Source organism: Fusarium oxysporum, chromosome 2, assembly GCF_000149955.1.
Source record: "Fusarium oxysporum f. sp. lycopersici 4287 chromosome 2, whole genome shotgun sequence".
Taxonomy (NCBI): Eukaryota; Fungi; Ascomycota; class Sordariomycetes; order Hypocreales; family Nectriaceae; genus Fusarium; species Fusarium oxysporum.
In genome coordinates this window covers 419,959-439,614 of record NC_030987.1, presented here as the reverse complement: position 1 = coordinate 439,614, position 19,656 = coordinate 419,959, and the positions used below count along the sequence as shown (strand labels likewise).

General features: G+C 49.7%; 9 protein-coding genes across 15 annotated transcripts; 6 read left to right on the top strand and 3 right to left on the bottom strand.

Moving 5' to 3' along the window:
* Window positions 1–101: 101 nt before the first annotated feature.
* Window positions 102–3,013, top strand: FOXG_05713 (uncharacterized protein). Its single transcript, XM_018384128.1, has 2 exons — window positions 102–1,223; window positions 1,278–3,013. Exons 1-2 carry the CDS (start codon window positions 914–916, stop codon window positions 1,952–1,954), a joined length of 987 nt encoding a protein of 328 aa, XP_018241170.1. The 5' UTR covers window positions 102–913; the 3' UTR covers window positions 1,955–3,013.
* A 163-nt stretch (window positions 3,014–3,176) lies between these two features.
* On the top strand, window positions 3,177–5,253 carry FOXG_05712 (cyclin-dependent kinase regulatory subunit CKS1). Of its 2 annotated transcripts, XM_018384127.1 has the most exons (3): window positions 3,177–4,189; window positions 4,277–4,335; window positions 4,406–5,253. In XM_018384127.1, exons 1-3 carry the CDS (start codon window positions 3,935–3,937, stop codon window positions 4,434–4,436), a joined length of 345 nt encoding a protein of 114 aa, XP_018241169.1. In that variant the 5' UTR covers window positions 3,177–3,934; the 3' UTR covers window positions 4,437–5,253. The 2 variants fall into 2 exon arrangements, with proteins under 2 accessions (XP_018241169.1, XP_018241168.1); XM_018384126.1 differs by having other exon boundaries at window positions 3,272–4,189; window positions 4,277–5,208.
* A 1,059-nt stretch (window positions 5,254–6,312) lies between these two features.
* On the top strand, window positions 6,313–8,222 carry FOXG_05711 (uncharacterized protein; the record flags this gene model as incomplete). Its single annotated transcript, XM_018384125.1, has 3 exons — window positions 6,313–6,402; window positions 6,456–8,047; window positions 8,102–8,222. 3 exons carry the CDS (start codon window positions 6,313–6,315, stop codon window positions 8,220–8,222), a joined length of 1,803 nt encoding a protein of 600 aa, XP_018241167.1.
* A 614-nt stretch (window positions 8,223–8,836) lies between these two features.
* Window positions 8,837–9,633, top strand: FOXG_05710 (uncharacterized protein; the record flags this gene model as incomplete). The annotated part of the gene is made up of 4 exons (XM_018384124.1): window positions 8,837–9,124; window positions 9,177–9,218; window positions 9,275–9,403; window positions 9,460–9,633. The coding sequence occupies 4 exons, from the start codon at window positions 8,837–8,839 to the stop codon at window positions 9,631–9,633; spliced, it is 633 nt and encodes a 210-aa protein (XP_018241166.1).
* Window positions 9,634–9,807: 174 nt separating this feature from the next.
* Window positions 9,808–12,616, bottom strand: FOXG_19103 (uncharacterized protein). The gene is made up of 5 exons (XM_018399291.1): window positions 12,257–12,616; window positions 11,769–12,049; window positions 11,533–11,723; window positions 10,684–11,392; window positions 9,808–10,627 (listed from the first exon to the last, which is right to left on the bottom strand). The coding sequence occupies exons 1-3, from the start codon at window positions 12,507–12,509 to the stop codon at window positions 11,643–11,645; spliced, it is 615 nt and encodes a 204-aa protein (XP_018241163.1). The 5' UTR covers window positions 12,510–12,616; the 3' UTR covers window positions 9,808–10,627; window positions 10,684–11,392; window positions 11,533–11,642.
* On the top strand, window positions 10,242–11,602 carry FOXG_05709 (uncharacterized protein; the record flags this gene model as incomplete). 2 transcript variants are annotated; one of them, XM_018384122.1, is made up of 4 exons in its annotated part: window positions 10,242–10,636; window positions 10,697–10,808; window positions 10,857–11,381; window positions 11,429–11,602. In XM_018384122.1, the coding sequence occupies exons 2-4, from the start codon at window positions 10,702–10,704 to the stop codon at window positions 11,508–11,510; spliced, it is 714 nt and encodes a 237-aa protein (XP_018241164.1). In that variant the 5' UTR covers window positions 10,242–10,636; window positions 10,697–10,701. The 2 variants fall into 2 exon arrangements, with proteins under 2 accessions (XP_018241164.1, XP_018241165.1); XM_018384123.1 differs by having other exon boundaries at window positions 10,242–10,808; window positions 11,429–11,510.
* Window positions 12,617–12,864: 248 nt separating the features above from the next.
* Window positions 12,865–17,062, top strand: FOXG_05708 (uncharacterized protein). 5 transcript variants are annotated; one of them, XM_018384118.1, is made up of 8 exons: window positions 13,199–13,491; window positions 13,551–14,117; window positions 14,164–14,289; window positions 14,341–14,599; window positions 14,652–14,871; window positions 14,919–16,221; window positions 16,268–16,758; window positions 16,803–16,988. In XM_018384118.1, the coding sequence occupies exons 2-8, from the start codon at window positions 13,980–13,982 to the stop codon at window positions 16,849–16,851; spliced, it is 2,586 nt and encodes an 861-aa protein (XP_018241159.1). In that variant the 5' UTR covers window positions 13,199–13,491; window positions 13,551–13,979; the 3' UTR covers window positions 16,852–16,988. The 5 variants fall into 5 exon arrangements, with proteins under 5 accessions (XP_018241158.1, XP_018241162.1, XP_018241161.1 ...); XM_018384119.1 differs by lacking the exon at window positions 13,199–13,491 and having other exon boundaries at window positions 13,593–13,644; window positions 13,976–14,117; XM_018384117.1 differs by having other exon boundaries at window positions 12,865–14,117; window positions 16,803–17,062.
* A 319-nt stretch (window positions 17,063–17,381) lies between these two features.
* FOXG_05707 (26S proteasome regulatory subunit N7) lies at window positions 17,382–17,903 on the bottom strand (the record flags this gene model as incomplete). Its single annotated transcript, XM_018384116.1, has 2 exons — window positions 17,382–17,600; window positions 17,661–17,903. 2 exons carry the CDS (start codon window positions 17,901–17,903, stop codon window positions 17,382–17,384), a joined length of 462 nt encoding a protein of 153 aa, XP_018241157.1.
* A 678-nt stretch (window positions 17,904–18,581) lies between these two features.
* FOXG_05706 (40S ribosomal protein S30) lies at window positions 18,582–18,955 on the bottom strand (the record flags this gene model as incomplete). Its single annotated transcript, XM_018384115.1, has 4 exons — window positions 18,582–18,605; window positions 18,667–18,771; window positions 18,837–18,862; window positions 18,922–18,955. 4 exons carry the CDS (start codon window positions 18,953–18,955, stop codon window positions 18,582–18,584), a joined length of 189 nt encoding a protein of 62 aa, XP_018241156.1.
* Between the last annotated feature and the right edge of the window lie 701 nt (window positions 18,956–19,656).

Sequence of the window (19,656 nt, the reverse complement as noted above, 5' to 3'; positions counted from 1 at the left end):
CCCGACAGGTGATTAATGTTCCCCTCTCCAATGGAACGGCTTGCCGTTGGTGTTTCAAAGGCTAAAGTAACGGATGACAGCTGGCGGACCCCGACTCGACGCATAGGCCACCTCGATCAGGCCTGTGGAGACGACGAGTCCGGTTCAGCAATGGAAGATATCACAGACCGCTGCCTCTTTGCTGTATCGCATTGATCAGTTCAATGCCGACATCTACAATTGAAGGGGGGTTCATAAAAATGCATAATTATCATCCGAAATATTGTTAATAGCCGCAGCTTTGACATTCTTATCGCAGATCTTAAATAAGGTAGACAGTGAATTCATCCTTGCGAGTTCAACGGGCACTACCAATTCCACGCCAGGAGAGTTGCATCTGCTCTACACCCTCAGCTTCATATTTTTAGTCTCAAGGTCTGTACCTTTTCGATGACACCTTACCAGATCGTCTGATTTCTGGATATCTCGGCCAAGAAACTCTGCTTGCTTGGCCCCAGAACTGACGCATTTTATCTGCCATGACGTCCCATTGCTACCCTACGTCGATACGCGGATCAGCAGCAAATGTAGATACCCGGCATCCCGGACATCGGATCTTTCCGTGGCATCATTGCCAAAATAACTCAGGCACGACAGACAATTGAACCAGAAAATACCGTACCATAGATATTGGGTCATCATCGTTAAACGGGTCTGAAGTCAAGGTGAACGACGCCATCAAACCCCATTGTCGTCACCCGTTCACCTCGCCCCACTCACCGGGAATAATTGCCGCGTAAAAAGACCAAACACAATTTAGACAACCCACGAAAGGCTGATTATCCGCTCTCAATCTGGAGATAAAGAAGACACCAAGAGATTACGTCTGTATGACGTACATAAACCTCCGACACGGTCTACCGGGTTTGAATCAATGGCCCTCGTCGATTATTCCTCCTCAGAGTCCGACGACGAGAGCTCCGGTTCCGATTCCCACCATGTCAAGCGCCGTAAGGGAGTTGACGGCATCGCGACCCACTCCTCCCGGAGTACAGATGGAGATACTCGCTCCGTGAGCAAAGATGCGGACGCTTCGTCTATGCCACCGTTGCCCGATACCTTTCATGATCTGTATGCCTCTACTGTTCGACAGAGTGTCGTTGATGATCCGAGTCTGCACCATGGGAGGAAGCGCCAAGTTCCTCATGTAGTTGGTAACTGGCCCAGTCATGTTTACATAGAATGTGAGTTTCTGATGTCATCTCAATTTCAATCCACACAAAGCTGACTTGCTTCAGGGCATCCCTCAACAAAACAGCATGGCTTGTTGACGAGCCTCATGGCTGACATCGAGAAGGTAGTGTCGAGTGAGATCAAGCTTCATAACTTCCTGACAAGCGACCTGGGATCACCCCTACCCCTTCACATCAGTCTGTCTCGGCCGCTATCCCTTACTACAGGGAACAAAGACGAGTTCTTGGACAAGATCACAGAAACCCTCGACAATAGTGGCATCGCTCCCTTTGTTGTTCGACCACAAGGGCTCGCATGGTACAGATCACCAGATTCTGATCGCACGTTTCTCATCCTTCGTGTCGCCAGTGGTCCCAGGTCTCCTACCAACAGTAAGGATGGAGTCAAGTCTTTGAACCCAGAGCTCACTTCACTGTTGACGAAGAGTAACACGGTTGCAACACAATACGGGCAGCCACCGCTGTACCAAGGTAAAGCCAAGGAGCCAGTGGGAGATGCGTTCCATATATCCATTGGCTGGACATTTCACCTACCAGCGGATGAGATGTCACTCAAGACACTGCGATTGTTCAGACAACCCAAGTTTGGTGACATTCGGAAATGGGAGATTAGCGTTGCTGGCATCAAAGTCAAGATTGGAAATGCCGTGCATCATGTTGCGCTGCAGGAGACTGGCCGGGGCTCAGGATCTTCCAAGCGTTCTTCTTTTCTCAAGTCATGACAAAGCCGGTTCCATGTCATCACCGATTGCAGTTTACAAAAGTCATACGTTATTTATATCGAGAGAATCAACAGAAAACGACGTCAGAACAAACGGAGTCATGGTTACAACAGTCTGCCGGATCGAATGCCCCGTGAAACGGGCGGATTGTCCCGGGATGTCTTGAACTTGGTTATCATTCTAGAAGATTGGGGTCATGAGGTTTCGGGTTGCTCCAGGCTACCGAGGATCAATTCGAGACATGGAGCCTTACTGGCCCAATCGAGGAAAAGCAACTATGTGTGTGACGCGAATCGGGTGTCTGCGGATTCTAAGCAAGCGACGCAAAACAAGACCGGATGTCCGGAGAAGTCGCAGTACAATGTGACATCGTGCATATTGACATGACGTGACATTCGGCTCTTGAAAAGGCAAGCAAGGGAGGGGCTTGAGCTGAGAAGAGGATACACCAGCTGAACCAGGTGGAATGTGAGATGAGACCATTATTGCAATATGATATGAGTGCTAGCTCTGACACTAGACAGAAGAGGACTTGAGGGATGAGAATGAGACATGTGTTGGTGCCACGTGCGGGAGTTTAATGGCTTTTCAGCTTGTAGGGAGAGGAAAAAATGCCAGTTGAGACTATTTCACTATCATCTTTGCTATCTGCATTAGTGTCTTGTAGACTGCACCACTGGGGTTGAATAGCTTCACAAGATGCATTGGCTTTCAGAAGCAGCTAACGCACGGACCCCTTCTCAGATTCATGTGATTGAGGCTGGCAACGGCAATGGAAAAGTCCCGGAAACGCGTGGGCTTGGTATTCACGACCCCCAACTTCAACGGTCGTAGCTAGGCCCCCTGGATAGAGAACCCTTGTCAGTGAGATTGAGTAATAAACGATGTCGATCATTTGAATTGGAGGGGTAGATTTGATGTAAAAAGGACGAGGTTTCATGTAAACAAAAGCCATGACTGGTCGATTATCTCCAACCTGCAAAAACACTGTTCAAGGGAAGCAACATGAGAGACATTGTGGAGGCTATGCTTGAACTAGGAGAAACAACATGATTAGACAGAAGCCACTGATTGCCTGAATAGGTATCATGCTTGAGGTTGAGGCCTAACTTGAGGGTTCGTTATTCGTGAAGGGAAGCAAAAGGAGGGGGATTTATTTGGTGTTGCTTGGGGAGGTAAATGGTTTGTTTACTTTCTTCAAGCCACACAAGCCAATGCACCCCTCTTTACCACTCACTAACCACTGGATGCCACTGAAGCGTAACCACCTGCACCCACCAAATCAAATCAAAGCAAGGTTCCTTCCCGCCTACGAGAGTGAACGCCGTTGGTGCTATCCCATGCCATCCATTGCCTTCTATTTCAGGTTCACCCTCTCAACACCATCACCAAAATCTTTCCTTATTTTCTCTCCTCCTCACCCTCTTTCTTCCCATCTGCACCTTCTTCCTCTTTCACTTCTACCCGCAAGGATTTACTGATACTCTTCCATCTCGATTGACTCTTTCGTCAAAAGAGTCAATTCTGATTTTCTTCCACGGTTCTTTTTCACGTTCACCAAAACTTTTTCGTACTTCCAGAGCGCGGCTTCGTTCTGTTTTCCTCCTTCAAGCGACCGAGGCTCCCCCCAAACCGGGTTTCTACAAGAGGACCCTCCCCCCGTCTCCATCCAAGTTTCTACCCCGGAAGATCTTTGACCGCCTCCGAGAAACCCAGCCTCGCGCTGCAAGATTCTACCTTCCCGCCGATCTCGCGTGACATCCGTTCTCAAAACATTTCGCAGAGATCCAGATTCACTCGGTCTGGTTCAAGGTTCAACAAACACAGTCGACCCAGCATTCGCCTTGTGAGCCATTGGGGAAAATCGCGGATCTCTGTTTTTTGACCCGCACTTCACCAATCGATCGGCCGAAGCTCTTGTGCCCCTCCCCGCACCCTCGAGCTCTCTCCCCCTCATCAACCAACAAAACAACCGCCAAAATGCCTTTCGACATCGATACCGCTCGCCGAAATAAGACGCCCCGACCTCTTTCAGACTCGGAGCGCGCTCGCGTAGAAGAGTTCATCGACTCGATCCACTACTCTGCACGATACTCGGACAGCGAATATGAATACCGTCATGTTCAGCTCCCCAAGGCCATGCTCAAGGCTATTCCCAAAGACTACCACGATACCTCCAAGGGCACTCTCAAGCTCTTGTGGGAGGAGGAATGGCGAGCTCTTGGCATTACTCAGGTACGACTTCACGCCCTTGCCAACACGTGCCTGCATCGTTGGCGGGGGTGACGAGATTGCAAGCAATCAGGACTAACAACCGTGAAGAGTCTAGGATGGGAACACTACGAGGTCCACGAGCCAGAACCGCACATCCTCCTGTTCAAGTATGTTGTCGTGGCAATCCCAAGGCTGGGATCAACCCTTCATGTCTCCCGATGGCTAACGTGAATTTAGGCGACCACTGAACTTCCAACCCCCTCAGTAATTGCTAGACGCATGACTCAGATTTTCCCCAATGTACCATACATATTTACTGCACAGCACCCTTTTGTCGGTGCCATACTCAAGCTCAGACGGAGGTTTCCACGTCGGCTCACGATTTCACGGTTTGCACGTTCACGTTGAGATATAAAGAGAGAGAAGCAAAAAGAGACTCATTGGTTCATCACGTTCGCAACGTCCCCGTTCATTCAGTCGGTAGCGCAGGCCTTGGGCTTGTTATACCTATGCTATGATATGCGATTCCCTGTCGAGATGTAAAGGAGGCGATATACCAGTCTACTGGTTTCGATGTCTGTGTATGACGCATGGACACTGAGTTGTTGTCCGAGCGGCAGGGGAATGGGGGAATTTGCATGACGAAGTGGATGGGCTACGGATGATGGGAGTCGAGAATTGGATCCGCCATACCCTAACGACCAAGACATTGGGGGGACGTTATAATACGGAGTTGGATCTGGGAACGATCCAGAAACGCGTCGCGCGTCGGTGTTTGGGCTTGGTTGGGCACTTCGACAAGTGGTTTGCTGGTTGTTGTTTCTAAACGTGTTTTATTTGTTGAATGTCTCTGATTTGGGGCTACATTTTTTTGGAGGAGGGGGAAGAAGAAGGATTTGCTCAGTGATACCCCTTCTACAAGCGCATGATGGGACAAAAAATGGGCTTTGTGATGGAGGCTGGGTGCAGAAGTAGATGGAGACGGATGATACAGCATCGCATAATAATAGGTAAACAAAATGATCGATTTACAGTACATATGAAGGTCCGTGGGGGAATGCCCTCATTATTGAATTGTGGCGTTTCGGTCGAGGATCCGTGAATCATGGCTGATTTCCAGAGCCATGGGTGTGAATGCGCCACAATTGTGAAACAGCGAGTGGGAAAAATAAGGGAGGATGTCATACGAGGGTCTTGGTTGGATGGGGAATGTTGAGTGACTCTCGAATTATGCTATTTGGAAATATTCACTGGAATACGATAATCCTCCGTGAGGTGAGCTGATCAGAAGCCACCGCCCGGCAGATCGTCTGATGTTTTTGGTCCGAAGCTGTCCTAAATCCGCTAGGATGCTTTCAAATCAGCTCAGATCGGCGACATGCTTGGTAATTGGTGGTTTTGGACAGATTTCACTTACACCGTTACACTAAGATTATGCATACAATTGAAGTCCAGGGGAGGGTGTTGTGCCTTTGTTGTTGTTGCTGCCATACTGCTTCAATTCTTGTCAGGATCATCCTCCTTGATTAATCGTAAATGCAGAGGTTTGTTAAAACTATCTGGGCCTGTAGACTTGAAAGATTCCGTAAGAAGAGACAATTCGGTAGAATTCTAGATCATTTCTACTTCGCCTCACGGAAGTCGGAGCATTTCTGCATGTAGGTTGGTACCTACATCAACAGCCAGCGTGTCATCTTTCAGTATGTCCGTACGTAGCACACGAGCAAGTTATTTATAAACTCTCCGTCTCAAGTACTTCAAGTTGCTTCTCAGCCCATGACTTCATTCTTTGTCTGAGTTTACTCGCAACGTCACTTGTTCTATTGAATTACAAGTACCGTTCGACTCAGTCGCATCATTCCCCTTTAGGAAAAGTGTCCATCGCTGCCCGCCGAAGCCGTCCACCCACTTTAGTCTACTTTACCTGCCGCTGGCTTACTTTCATACGTCGCTTCTTCTTTACATCAAAACGGCTTTGAAGACGGGTCATTTTTCTTTCTTCTTTCTTACATCATATTACTCTTTTACTATCGCCTTTCACTCGTTGGCGATTGTAGCATCAAGGCTCTGTCATACTTTATCTTTCGTTACACACAATCTTGACATCTACGCGCCGGCTCGTCGCTTGAGCTTCTTCAGCGACAATGAAGTCTGCAAGCAGACTATTCTATCTTTCTGTGTTTGCCCTCTGGGCTGCACCTGGTTCTTGCGAGAGCTCTAGTGATGAATGCCATGTACGTTGTCGCCTCTCACGCCACTGCGCACGTCACCGTTAACACGTTTCTAGATCTCACCCAAGTCAATCGTTGGCGATGCCTGCGCTTCGTATGCGACTCTCGATAAACTCAACACCCTGACCAAACCCGCCGTCGACGACCTTACCCACAATACCGACTTCTTCTCGCACTACCGAGTAAACCTCTTCCACAAGAAATGTCCCTTCTGGAACGACGAAAATGGCATGTGCGGAAACATTGGATGCGCGGTCGAAACGCTGGACAACGAGGAGGATATCCCGGAGATTTGGCGTGCACATGAACTCGGTAAACTCGAGGGTCCTCGTGCTAAGCATCCGGGGAAGAAGGCACAGCGCCAGCATCCTCAGCGACCTCTTGGAGGCAGTCTTGGCGAGAATGTGGGCGAGAGCTGTGTCTTCGAGTACGATGATGAGTGCGACGAGCGAGATTACTGTGTTCCTGAAGACGAGAGCGCGAGCTCAAAGGGCGATTACGTGAGCTTGGTTCGAAACCCGGAACGATTCACTGGTTATGCGGGCGATGGGGCCAAGCAGGTCTGGGACGCCATCTACAGAGAGAATTGTTTCCAGAAGAGCTCTTTCCCCAAGTCTGCCGATCTCGGCCAGTCTGGATGGAACCGCGGTCCTGCTGCCCAAGATTTCAAGCAGATCCTTGATGCAGCGGGTCGCCAAGCTCAGCTTGAGGAGCGCCGTCAGGAGAACCCCAACACTCCGTTTGTCGCAAACACTGGCTTCGAGGTTGACGATGAGTGTCTTGAGAAGCGTGTGTTCTACCGTGTTATGTCCGGTATGCACGCCAGTATCAGCACTCATCTCTGCTGGAACTTTCTGAACCAGACTACTGGCGAGTGGAGCCCTAACCTGTCCTGCTACGAACACCGTCTGCATAAATTCCCTGAGCGCATTGGAAACGTCTACTTCAACTATGCGCTCATGACCCGTGCTATCGCCAAGGTTGGCCCTTATCTCCAGAAGAAGGACTATAAGTTCTGTATGGGAGACACTTCTGAGGATGCTGCCACTCGCGCCAAGGTCCTTGAGGTCACCGAGAAGGCTGCCAGTGTCCCTCAAATATTCGACGAGAGCCTGATGTTTGTCAACGGTGAAGGGCCATCTCTGAAGGAGGACTTCCGCAACCGTTTCCGCAACGTCAGCCGCCTCATGGACTGTGTTGGCTGTGACAAGTGCCGTCTCTGGGGCAAGCTCCAAACCGCTGGCTACGGCACCGCTCTCAAGATTCTTTTCGAGCTCGATAACAACAGTGACGACGTTCCTTACCTCCAGCGCACCGAGCTGGTCGCTCTCTTCAACACCTACGCTCGCATCAGCAGTTCTCTCCATAACATTGGGCAGTTCCGCCAGATGATGGAGGAAAAGGTCCTCGCAGAGAAGGAGCAGGAGGGCCTTGAGGATCTCAACAAGAACGATAAGCTTAACAAGAAGTTTGAGGAGGAGGCTGAGAAGAACCCTCAGATGGATGACGCTGTGAGGGAGTTTGTTGAGCTGCGACAGAGGGGTCCTAAGGACGATTCCACGGTGGCTCACATTGCGTTCGAGCTTGCCCAATTCAAGGCTGCTATCAAGATCATCCTCAGAGGATGGGTGCGCACGCCCAAGGCACTGTAAGTTTATACCTCTCTCAGCCAAACCATGTACGCAAAGTCTAACAATAACAGGTGGCATGTTTTTACGTCGGAAGTTCAGCGTCTTTATAGAGTTTGGGTCGGTCTTCCTGTCGGTCCTAGGTGGTGGTCGATCCGGCTGCCTAACCTTAACGTGCTTCGGGACGAGCTATGAGATGTTACTATACTAGCGGCTGTTTTTTCTTGCATCTCTAAAATCAGATTGTATTTATGGGCATTTCTTTTAGCGTTTGCTTTGCTCTGGGCATTCCGGTTGGCGTTGATGGGAGGGTTAGCTACCAATAGCGAAGAGATTGTGTTCGTACATGGGATGTGATTGACTTTTAGCGAATGCTGTGTTGATCTGTGTACTACATGCTGTTTTTGCTCTTTGCTTTGGTGACATCCAGTCAAAGGAAGACCAATAACACATTCAACCTTCGCCTGTCTGTTGACGCCAGCTGCTAAATTGACTTCTTAGCTTTCATGACCCATCACTTCGTTGGAGATGTTGCCTGTGGCGTTGCTTTTGGTCGAGGGCTGAAGTCTATCACGCGTTTGATACCATGGTTGACGACGGCTCCCTCCACGAACGGGAGTCTCTGAGGCGTACGACACGCCAACGAGAGGGGTGATGAATCAACATACCACTTCTCAAGTGTCATCATTTCGCCATTGTGCACGTGAATGTGAATCTCAGAAGCCAGTCTTGCCTGCTATAAAAAGTCCATCCAGGTCCATCCTCCAGCATAAAGATAGAGCTTACATGTCCAGCCACACTCCCTCGCCATGAAGCTCGCCCACGTTCTACCCATCCTCACCCTCGTCGTACCAATCGCATGCGGCAAATATAGTGAGCCTCCCTGGGAAGCGAAAGTGCCAACAGCCGAAGAAAAGAAAGCGAGGGAAGCATGGCTCGACACCCAACGAGACATCACCGCAGCATGTGAAGATCTCATACTTGAAACTACACGACCAAGGGCTCAACACCAGGAACAGCTCAACAATCGGGTAGTGGTCGTACAAGAGGTCACAGAGGAAGCATCAAATAGACTCCTTACGTTTGAGGGTCCTATGGTAAGACGATGCCCTCCTTGACAGGTTTAGAGACGGTTGCTAATAATCATAGGTCAGGGATTCATGTTATGATCTCGTGCATTATTTTCCCAAGGTGAGAAGAATCGTTTTTGCCAGAGATGGCAGTGGTAAATAATAATATGGTGTTAGGTTGTTGAAAAATGCAAAAAAGCACTGGGGGCCCTTGATGCCCCAAAGCTTGCTTGTTCGAACGCCCTCATTAAACCGGAAAAGAGCAACCTGGGCAAAAAATTAAGGTGGCTCAGATTTCTGTTCACGGTACGTTGTGACTTCTCCCCCAGCTTCTCCATCGTGTAAATTGAACGTTTTTGCAGGTGTATGACTACAACTTCAGCAAGAGATGTGTGAAGGATACAAGAATAGCGGCTCCCCCCCTGCCAATGGTCGATGACATTCGATGGTATCTTATGAATACTGCCAATGCTTATTCGGACATTGATGAGTACTGCAAGTCTAAAGGTTTGAACTCATCAGAAATTGCGGATTAGGTTGATGATCGGCTGGAGGTTTCAGCTGTCGAGGGCCAGGGATGGTTGTTTAACTTTGAGGCCCCCAACCGAGGAGCAGGGATGATGCAGCTGGGGTGCAACGGACGGTGGTGAAGTTGCAAGATGGAGAGAAGAGAGATTGTCATTCAATACTGATTTAGAATGGACAACTGAGTTCAATTGAATGAGTTTACTGTCAGAGAATAAGCATAGGGAGTCTGTTCATTGTGAATTGTATCTTCATATCCCGTCAGGCCATATAAGCCAAGACCAAGATTGCTGCACGCCAATCACACAAACTCCCCTCAACATGAATCATACAAACTTATATCACACCAACACCTGACTCCAACTGCCAAAAAAGCAAACATGAATTGTTATTTCAAGGTCCTTTTGCCCACAGACTCTCTCTCCACATGTGATGCTGAAACAGCGGTGTTGCCAACCAACACACAGCACAACCAATAACGTCACACATCCTCCAATTGGTGTGGTTGCGCCCTACCAGGCTGGCGGTAGAGAACCCCTTTTACCGACAGGTCGGTTCTGCAGGCTGTACGAGGAAGGTGACAGATACATGAACTCGGCCCCCAAATAATATCTCTCACTCTCACGATGCAGACCGTTTTCTTATTGAAGCTGCTTAGCAAGGTCAATTCCTCCGTCTCACCGCTTCACGTTATTTGAGTCTCTTCGGATTAAATACCAGATTGTCCAAGATTAGATGAATCCGTAAGATCGTCAGCCAAGAATTGAGGTTTCAAGCCTCCTCCTCACCCACAGTAGCTTCAGGCCCCCTGTGAACCAACCTCGCGGGTTCGCTTCTAGCTCGGCTGCCATAATCTCCCCCGGTCGGCGGATGTGATTCCGGTGCATGGACGGATCCCATCCTGTTGGGACCATCCATGACTTCACTCGAGTCCCAGATGGTCGGGTCTGGTTCCCCTCTGTCGGTAACGGGAGGAGCCTTTGTGCTTGGCTGTTATTGGAAGCCCTATAACTAGTCAGCTGGCCCCCAGGATATGCGTCCTTTGCAAACGGTTTTCTTACTCTGTTGCATCAGTTACCATGCATCTCTTGTCTGGCGTTGGTGGCTCTTGTGAGTCGACTGAGAGACTCAACAATGTGCCGAGACGGGATAGCAGTATTTCTCTTGAGGAGAGTGCTTATAAGCAGTATGTTGACAGCCTGGTTTGTCGATAGGGACTAATCATTGTGAACAGGGACAATCCTGAGCCTGCAAGGACTCCCCTCGTTCCTCTTGAGAGTCAAAAGATCGAAGACTGCCATGATCCCAACCCAGGACATGGATGTACCCTTCCTATACCCAGTCCCTCCTCTTCACCCTCAGTCGTGGAACCAATAGATGTCTATCTTCAGTGCGGCGAGAGCCTCGAAGCTAGGTTGATAAGGCTCGGAGCGATCCTGTCTCAAGGGAGACAGACACCCGAGCCTGAGAACATATCTCTGTCACCAGAAGCCTCAAGCTGGGATGTTGTCAACACCCCACAAACTCTTGATCGAAAGGTACCAAGTACTCCTGTACTCCAGCCTACACAGTGCCCCAAGGCGACAAACCTTCAACCAACAACGACGGATCCAGACATTGAGGATGTAGACAGAATGTCCGTCGACTCAAAGTACGTGTCTGATTTGCTTCTATCCGATGCTTCGCATGCAGCCAGCGATAGCGCAGACAGCCATAAGGAAGCGATCATCCAGTACCAAAATGCCCCTAAGCGAGCCAGGTGTGTATTATCTATTCTTCTGTTAGTATTGGGCTAACACTTTATAGGCGTGAGGACAGGGCTCGCATTCACAAGGCCCTCAAGAAGCGAACCAACAAGAGGAGAAAAGTCAAGAGCAAGAGTGTATGAGGATGAGGTGGAAAGGACTTACCTGTAGGCTTGTTTGTGTGTACCTAGACTTTAATGGAAGCAGTTTGTGAATGCATGCATTGTTTTCCCCGCTTCTCCTGCGCACTCCGTCCATGGGCACGAGGTCGTCAACTAAGGAGTTGCAGTAGATTCAGGCTCCTTGTCTTTGACAACATCAATTGTAAGAAGAAAAGAAAAGAAGACCAGAAGAAGCTAAACAAGTCAGTCACACATCACCAACCCCTCAGTGATACATACCAACATGCTGCATAACCCCAAAAGGTGAAGCTCAAACCCTCCAACCAACGCCTTTCCACTCATCATAGTCCGCTGATGTCTCCAAGTCCGAACAGCACCGAGAATTATCGTCCCAATCGAGAAAGAATAACAAGTCATCGCCAAAGGCTTCCCCGTGACGAAGTATCCAAATGCCTGATGTTGACCCTCATGCTGCAGTGAAAACAGCTGCGCAACCAACGTTCCAACCATTGACATTGCGACTGATGTACGAAGATAACCCAGAAACGTTCTCTCGTTGGCTATAACCCCACGTCAGTACTGTTACAACCCTCAACTATATCCCATCCCCTCTGTCGTGCATATCGGAAGCCACAACACAACCCCACGAGCCGAACCACCACACCCGTATGCATTCCCATCTCTCAAACCCACATCACGAGACCCCTTCCCTCATGCCCGTTAAAGATCTTCCTCCAATCTTCTTCCAGTTCCTTCGGTGCACATACCTAGATGATCCCTCGACGCCGAAAAGTCAACCTCACAGCTCACATACTCCCGCCAGAACCTCCCCAGCCTTGACCTCTTCTTCTCCTCCTCCTTCTGCGGCGCAGCGGAGACATCTCCACGCGCGGAGGTGTTGCTGTTTCGGGGCCTTGTATCTGAGTTGTTTCCATCCGACGTCTGAGAAGGGCGACGGGATGGTGGACGATTAGACAGGTCTTGCAGGGAGTACTCTGAGTTTGACCTTGAGCGAAGCATGCTGTGATATGCGCGGGTATAGGAGTCACTAGTCTTGAGTATCAGATTGTTCTTTGATGTTGTGAGATTGGTTTAGTTTACGAGTGTCAAATGTTGTCCAACATGTGCGGATGTCGGCGCGTGTAAGCGGATGCTTCCGACAGCCTTGGGCGCCGAGCCGGCCCCTCTTAGCCGGAGCACCACGGAGCATGGGGGCCCATTAGATGAGCCGGAATATCTGAAACATTACTGAATTGGGACGCAAACATGAGAGTAAACATTATAAGTGAAACATGTCATTTGAAAGACAATTCATCGATATGTAGGCAATTGGTGTTGTTGACAGTAGGAGTTAGTTTACCTCCATATGGCACCTAAACATTCCAACACCTTCAACGTCAATAAACAAACTATACACTATAACAATCTAAACTCAATGATCTGCCTCCGCCTGCATCGGCACTTTTACCGGCTCTCGTACCAAAATCCCCCATTCAGCAGCCCGGAATTATCTCTTAAACCCTATCATCATCCTCTTTTAAGCCAAGGCCCGATATCCTCCCCAAGTGCCGAAACTTCCACATACGGCAACTGCAACGAAAAAAGCACCCTTGCCTTCTATTACATACGTAAAAGTCATAGTTTTTTCTTCTTTAAATACCATAACGGAAGGACTTAGCTGTCTTTCCGAGTTCCCCGGCGGTGCGCTCCGACCGACGTTGGGAATAACGGGCCGCAGACCCGTATTTCCCGATTCGTCCACAAGTGCTACGTCCCAGGCTGTCGGGTTCGCTCCTCGAAGCCCATCATCATACATGAGAATCGTAAGGAGAAATGTCCCTCTCAGCTGAGATTATAAAGATAAGACGATTCACAACATCATGTCACTTTGCATAAAACATGTGAACTTTGATCACTTCTAATATATTATTCATCGCACCACGTGTTTTCTCTTCTTATCTCTCTTCTCCCGGAAGCACCGGTGTCGTCTTCCGCTCTCACGGTCCGTATATACCGGCATCCAGTCTCCCCCGTCTTCTCATCTCTGAAACCAAACCAAAGTTCCCTATTGGGGTTATTCACCGGCCTGTTCAGCCGGCCCGTCTAAATACAGAGGTCAACCCTGCTGCGGGGCTATCTCTGCTACTGCTTATTAGTGAGCGGATGCCTATCTCGACGGATGCACATTGAATCCTTGTTCCCTGCGATCGCGAGCTTAAGTCAACCGATTGTGCTTTTTTGCTTATCCCGTTCGCCTCATGTTACTTGGCTGCAGATGACCTTATGTGCCGCTCGCGTACGTTGCTTGCAGATGGGATGGTATAAGGGAGGCTGCTATCACATTTTGGGTTCTCGTTGATACACACTCTTCTTTTCGTACCTCGGTTCCACTTGCCTGTGCTGTCTTTGTTCAACTTTGTATATCAGACGTGAAGCACGGCGTAGCAAGACAACACCATACGTGACGATTCTGACATTTGTGGTAGCACAATGAACGACTCAAACTCCCCTTCTACTCCTGATACGGAGTACTCTCCTCCATGTAGTCCCCAGCAAAAGATTCAGCATCTGAGAGATACTCGCTCTGCAGCAAGAGAGAAGCTGGCAAGGCTGACGCTGGTGGAAAAGGCATGAGTTGTTGGTTCTTTGAGTGGTCATACATTAACCCTTCTAGGTCTCACTCCTCACAGCCGCAGACTTTTGGAGAACAAAAGCTATTCCTGAGAAGGGAATCCCTTCAATCAAGACAACTGATGGTCCCAATGGCGCTCGCGGTGGTATCTTTGTTGGCGGCACAAAGGTCAGTGATATTCCTCCAACATCACAAACATAACTGAAACAGAATATGTAGGCCGCATTGTTCCCCTGTGGTATCTCACTCGCAGCAACATGGAACAAAGATCTTCTCTACCAAGTCGGACAGCATCTAGCGCTCGAAGTTCGAGCTCGATCAGCAGAAATGCTTCTCGCTCCAACAGTCTGCATGCACCGCCATCCTCTCGGCGGTCGAAACTTCGAGTCTTTCTCCGAAGACCCCCTTCTCACTGGAAAATTGGCAGCGCAGTACATCAAGGGTCTTCAAGACCGAGGCGTTGCAGCGACCATCAAGCGTAAACACCATTAATGGCATAATTTGGGGCGAGTGTGCTGACATGACGATAGATTTTGTTGGAAATGAGCAAGAGACCAACAGGTTGACGATAGATTCACTCATCACTGAACGTCCTCTTCGGGAAATTTACCTGAAACCATTTGAGATTGCTGTTCGAGAGGCTAACCCCTGGGCTGTCATGACTTCGTACAACCTCATCAACGGCGTCCACGCTGATCTGAACAAGCACACATTGAAAGACATCCTCCGAGGAGAGTGGGGATACGAGGGGTAAACCGAAGCATCATATACCGTGGAACAACACTGACTTGTCGCAGAACCGTGGTTTCCGACTGGGGAGGCATCAACTCATCAATCGAATCCGTGGAAGCAGGATGCGACATCGAATTCCCCTACTCCTCAAAATGGCGTCTGGACAAGCTCGTCACAGCCGTCAATGAGGGTCGCATTTCCATCGAGGACATTAACCAAGCAGCTGAGAACGTACTTACGCTCGTAGAACGACTCAAGGGAGGTAATATGTCGCCCGAGGCGCCCGAGCGGGAAGATGACCGCGAGGAAACCAGGGAACTCATCCGAATTGCTGGCCATGAAGGTCTCACGCTTCTCAAAAACGACGGTGGCATCCTTCCTTTGTGTCCCAAATCTACCAAGGTCGCTGTTATTGGACCGAACGCGAATCGACATATTGCGGGTGGTGGTGGAAGTGCAAGTCTGAACCCGTACTACAACACCATTCCACTTGACAGCATCCGAAAGGTATCCAAGCAGAAAGTCTCGTTCGCCCAAGGTTGTCATATCCACAAGTGGCTTCCCGTCGCATCTGAGTACTGCACGGAACAGTCGGGCAAGCCAGGGGTTCACATCGACTGGTATGCGGGTGACAAGTTTGAGGGCAACCCAGTAGTGAAGCAACGCCGAACGAACACAGATCTCTTCCTCTGGGACTCAGCACCCCTGAGCGAAGTCGGTCCTGAATGGTCTGCCGTGGCCACGACGTATCTCATGCCGAGGACAACAGGAAAACACACCATCAGCTTCATGAGCGTTGGACCCGGAAAGCTCTTCATAAATGACAAGTTGGTTCTCGATCTATGGGACTGGACCGAAGAAGGCGAGGCGATGTTTGATGGGTCGATCGACTACCTCGTTGATGTCGATATGGAAGCCGACAAAGCTGTTGAGCTTCGCGTGGAGATGACGAATGAACTGCGTCCCATTTCGAAGCAGAAGCAGTTCGGCATTACGCACAAATACGGCGGTTGTCGCATCGGATATAAGGAGCAAGATCAGGTGGATTATATCCAGCAAGCGGTCCAGACAGCTCGTGACGCGGATGTCGCTGTTGTTATTGTTGGAGTTGATGCCGAGTGGGAGTCTGAGGGGTATGATCGTCAGACAATGGATCTTCCTGCCGATGGAAACCAGGACAGGTTTATCGAAGCTGTCGTCAAGGCTAACCCAAAGACCGTTGTCATCAACCAATCTGGTAGCCCGGTACATATGCCATGGGTCGATCGAGTGCCTGTGATTCTTCAGGGATGGTACCAAGGGCAAGAAGCGGGCAATGCTCTGGCGGATGTCCTCTTCGGTATTGAGAACCCGAGTGGCAAGCTCCCAGTAAGTGATCTTGACCCGTAGTTTATTCCCCGCTGACCCGGAACAGAGTACGTTCCCCAAGCGCATCGAGCATACCCCAGCGTGGCACACATGGCCCGGCGAGAACCACAAAGTACTATACGGCGAAGGCCTCTACATCGGATACCGACACTACGATCATGCCAAGATCGAGCCTCTGTTCCCCTTCGGCCATGGCCTCTCCTACACAACCTTCGAATACGGCCGGCCCGAGATCTCAACGAAAACCCTGACTCCTGATGGCCAGATCAAGATCACCCTCGCCATCTCCAACATCGGGGCCCGCGCTGGTGCAGAAATCGTGCAGCTCTACGTCCACGATGAGAAGAGTCGATTGCCACGACCTGAAAAGGAACTTGTGGCGTTTGAGAAGGTGTTCCTTGAAGCTGAGGAGACAAGGCATATCACCATCAAGTTGGATAAGTACGCTGTCGGGTATTATGACGAGACTGTTCCTGGATGGATCGCTGAGGAGGGCGCTTTCAAAGTGCTGATTGGAGCGTCGAGTACGGATATCAGGTAAGTTCCTTTGACGTAATTGGGGACGTGCGCTAATCGTGTAGGCAATCGACGAGGTTCAATGTGAAGGAATCATTTACTTGGGTGTTTTGAAGAGATAACGGGGGAGCATGATTCGTAAGGAATTCGACGATGGAAGAGAATCGAGATGGTACCAGCTATTCTTCCAGTCTAGGCGTCGAGATACCGTGAGCAGATTTCTAAGAAAATGTTGTCGCACATTTGTGAAGCTTCTGTCGTCCGATTGTAAACTGTCCCTAAGTCCGCATCAGATCACTGTCCAAGCGTCCCCTACCAAAGTCACGGCGCCCGTCAGAGAAGTTGTATTTGCACATCACATTAAGTATGGGTTCATGAAGTGCTAGCTTTTGTTCAAAGACGCCATTGAATCTCTTGAAAAGTCCAAGGCCAAGGGTCGTGTCCCAGTGTTATTCTTATTCTGTTCTTGTATACGTGTTAGGCCAAGACTTCATACGCGGTTGAGAAAATGGACATACCTCATATATCAAAATTACACTGCCAACGTGCTCTGGCCATGCACGTCGGCGGTTGCGCATGTATCAAGTCTCTGCGTTTTCTCATCCAGTACTATTGTCCATCCCATGATTTTCGACTCGTCTCGCTCAATCGCGCTCCTCACGATCCTTGCCCTCGGGGCTACGACTCCTGCTTCGTCCTCTGTTCCGTCCACCAGCGCCTCGTCCACGCCCAGGTTTGCCTGGCGGAGGTCGCACGAACGCAAAGTCCACCGAGATCGTCTGGTCGAGCAGCTTCTGGTTATGCGCACCATCAATAGCAGCGCGGGCCTCCTCCAGTGTCGTGTACTCAATAAGCGCGTATCCCTAAGCAACCCACTGTATCAGCAATCCATCCTGCCATGTTCAATGTGTTTTCGCGCTTACCTTTACGTAACCGCTTCTTCGGTCGAGGTTCAGGTGCATGTTCTTGATCTCGCCGTACTCTCCGAAAAGATCTTGTAGGGCTTCCTCGTCTGCTTCCTCGTGGACGTTTGTTACGACGATGATCCAGCCTTCGATGGAGCGGACGGCTGTGGCTTTGGTGTGTGTTTGCATGTCGGATTCGTTTCGCGCGGGGGGAGGGGGAGAGCCCGCCTCGACATCAACTTCCATTTCCACGTCGGCCATTTTGTCTGATTGAATTCGGTATATAGCGAGGAGAGTGTTGTTGTTTGCTTGAGTAACGGGAGCTACCTGCCAGAGTGCCAGAGTTCAAGGTGGAATTGAAATTGATATCACGTGACGCGAGCAATGAGACCGAAAGCATTCATGTTAGAATCATCAATTAATCTATTGGAAGTCTTGGTCTCGAGCTTTCTGCAGTTTATGGACATTGGAATGCTGAATTTGAGCTGTTCTACATGAAATCATGGTGTTTGGCATTTCCATCAAATTTGACATTCTGGATCCTCAGGCACGAACGAGTCGAGGATGTCATCCATCAGCATGAGTCACTCGCCGAGAACTCCAAAGAATTTGCAGCGTCTACGATGCCTCCCCGACTCGCCTGCTTGGCCCAGTCGCCCATTCACCAGAAGATGCCCACATTCACAGTTGCAGCAGAAATGCCTTGCGCGAACAAATGTTTGTTGTATTGTGACAACTGACACCGGACGCCGAGTAGAGTCGTAGTGCTTCTTCGCCATTTCCTTTTTATTTTTCGTAAGGGGGCTCAGCCTATCTTGCGACCCTGACCCAATCCATCACATCATCCCATTACTGAGTGAAGCCAACCATTGTTGTGTTGAACCGTGTCCGTAAGCCAACATTCCCGATACCGCAATTCCTGTCGATTTGACGAGTCGTTTATGAGCCGGGGTTGGGGTTCATCTGCATCCGCATCGTCAGCGCCTGTACCTGTGTGTGATTCTCCTGCTTCGAGTCTGCTCACCTTTCTCTTGCCACCAGTGAGGGTAACGTTGACAAAGCGACGGGTGTACTTGAGGCGCTTGAGAGCACGACCCTTGGGGGTCTTGGTCTTCTCCTGCTTCTCAACCTGTAGGATCGCGATGGTTAGTGATCGAGTTTCGTCGGATTTTCGATGTCGGAGCGTCGTCGTACCTTAGGAGTCTGAGACTTGACCTTGCCTGCGAGAATGTTAGCGACGACGAAAGAGAGAAATGTCGTGAGGGCGGGCGCAACGTACCGGCACGGGCAAGAGATCCGTGAACTTTACCCATGATGAATGATGTGCTTGGTGGTGATGTGGATGGTAGAGTCGAACGGCTGGCTGAAAGCGCGGTAAGATTTTTGGGTCAATTTGGCAAGTGTGTGGGCGGGAAAGAGCTTCACTCACGTGAGCGGGGATAAGATGCCCTCGGAAGAATTGGGTCCGAGTGGCGGAATAAGACGCTTATGTAATGAATGAACTTGGAGAGAATCGTCCGCAGGGCAGCGACAGGCCTACAATAGCCATGCAACAGCCTGAAATTTTACTGTTTGCTTCTGATGACTTTCAATTGATCTCAGCGATTATCTCGTGGTGACTTTTCGCCAAATCAGTTTCTCTGTCGCGGCTTGGAGAATGTCGTGTGACGTCATTGGGTAATGAAGCTGGCGGGTTGAGTTCGAACAGGTCTTAACGATATGGTGAAAAATGCTGATTTCATTGTAGTGCCAGGCTTCCTCTTTCAATACTGAATGCTGTTGTTTCATCAACTAGCACAGCAGTTATGGTTTGGTGTAAAGGTTACATCGTGTTATTTGGGCACGCAGGTACAAGATGTTGTGTGGCTCGACATCGTGTTAGTGGCCATTCTGCTGGTCATTGAACATTTTGGGCGTAATAAGGGCTTACATCTGCTTCTTGGCTGCAGTATTGAGGTTCAAGTCATCCTCAGCAACGACCGAGCAATCATGGTCTCTGGCGTAGAAAATCTGC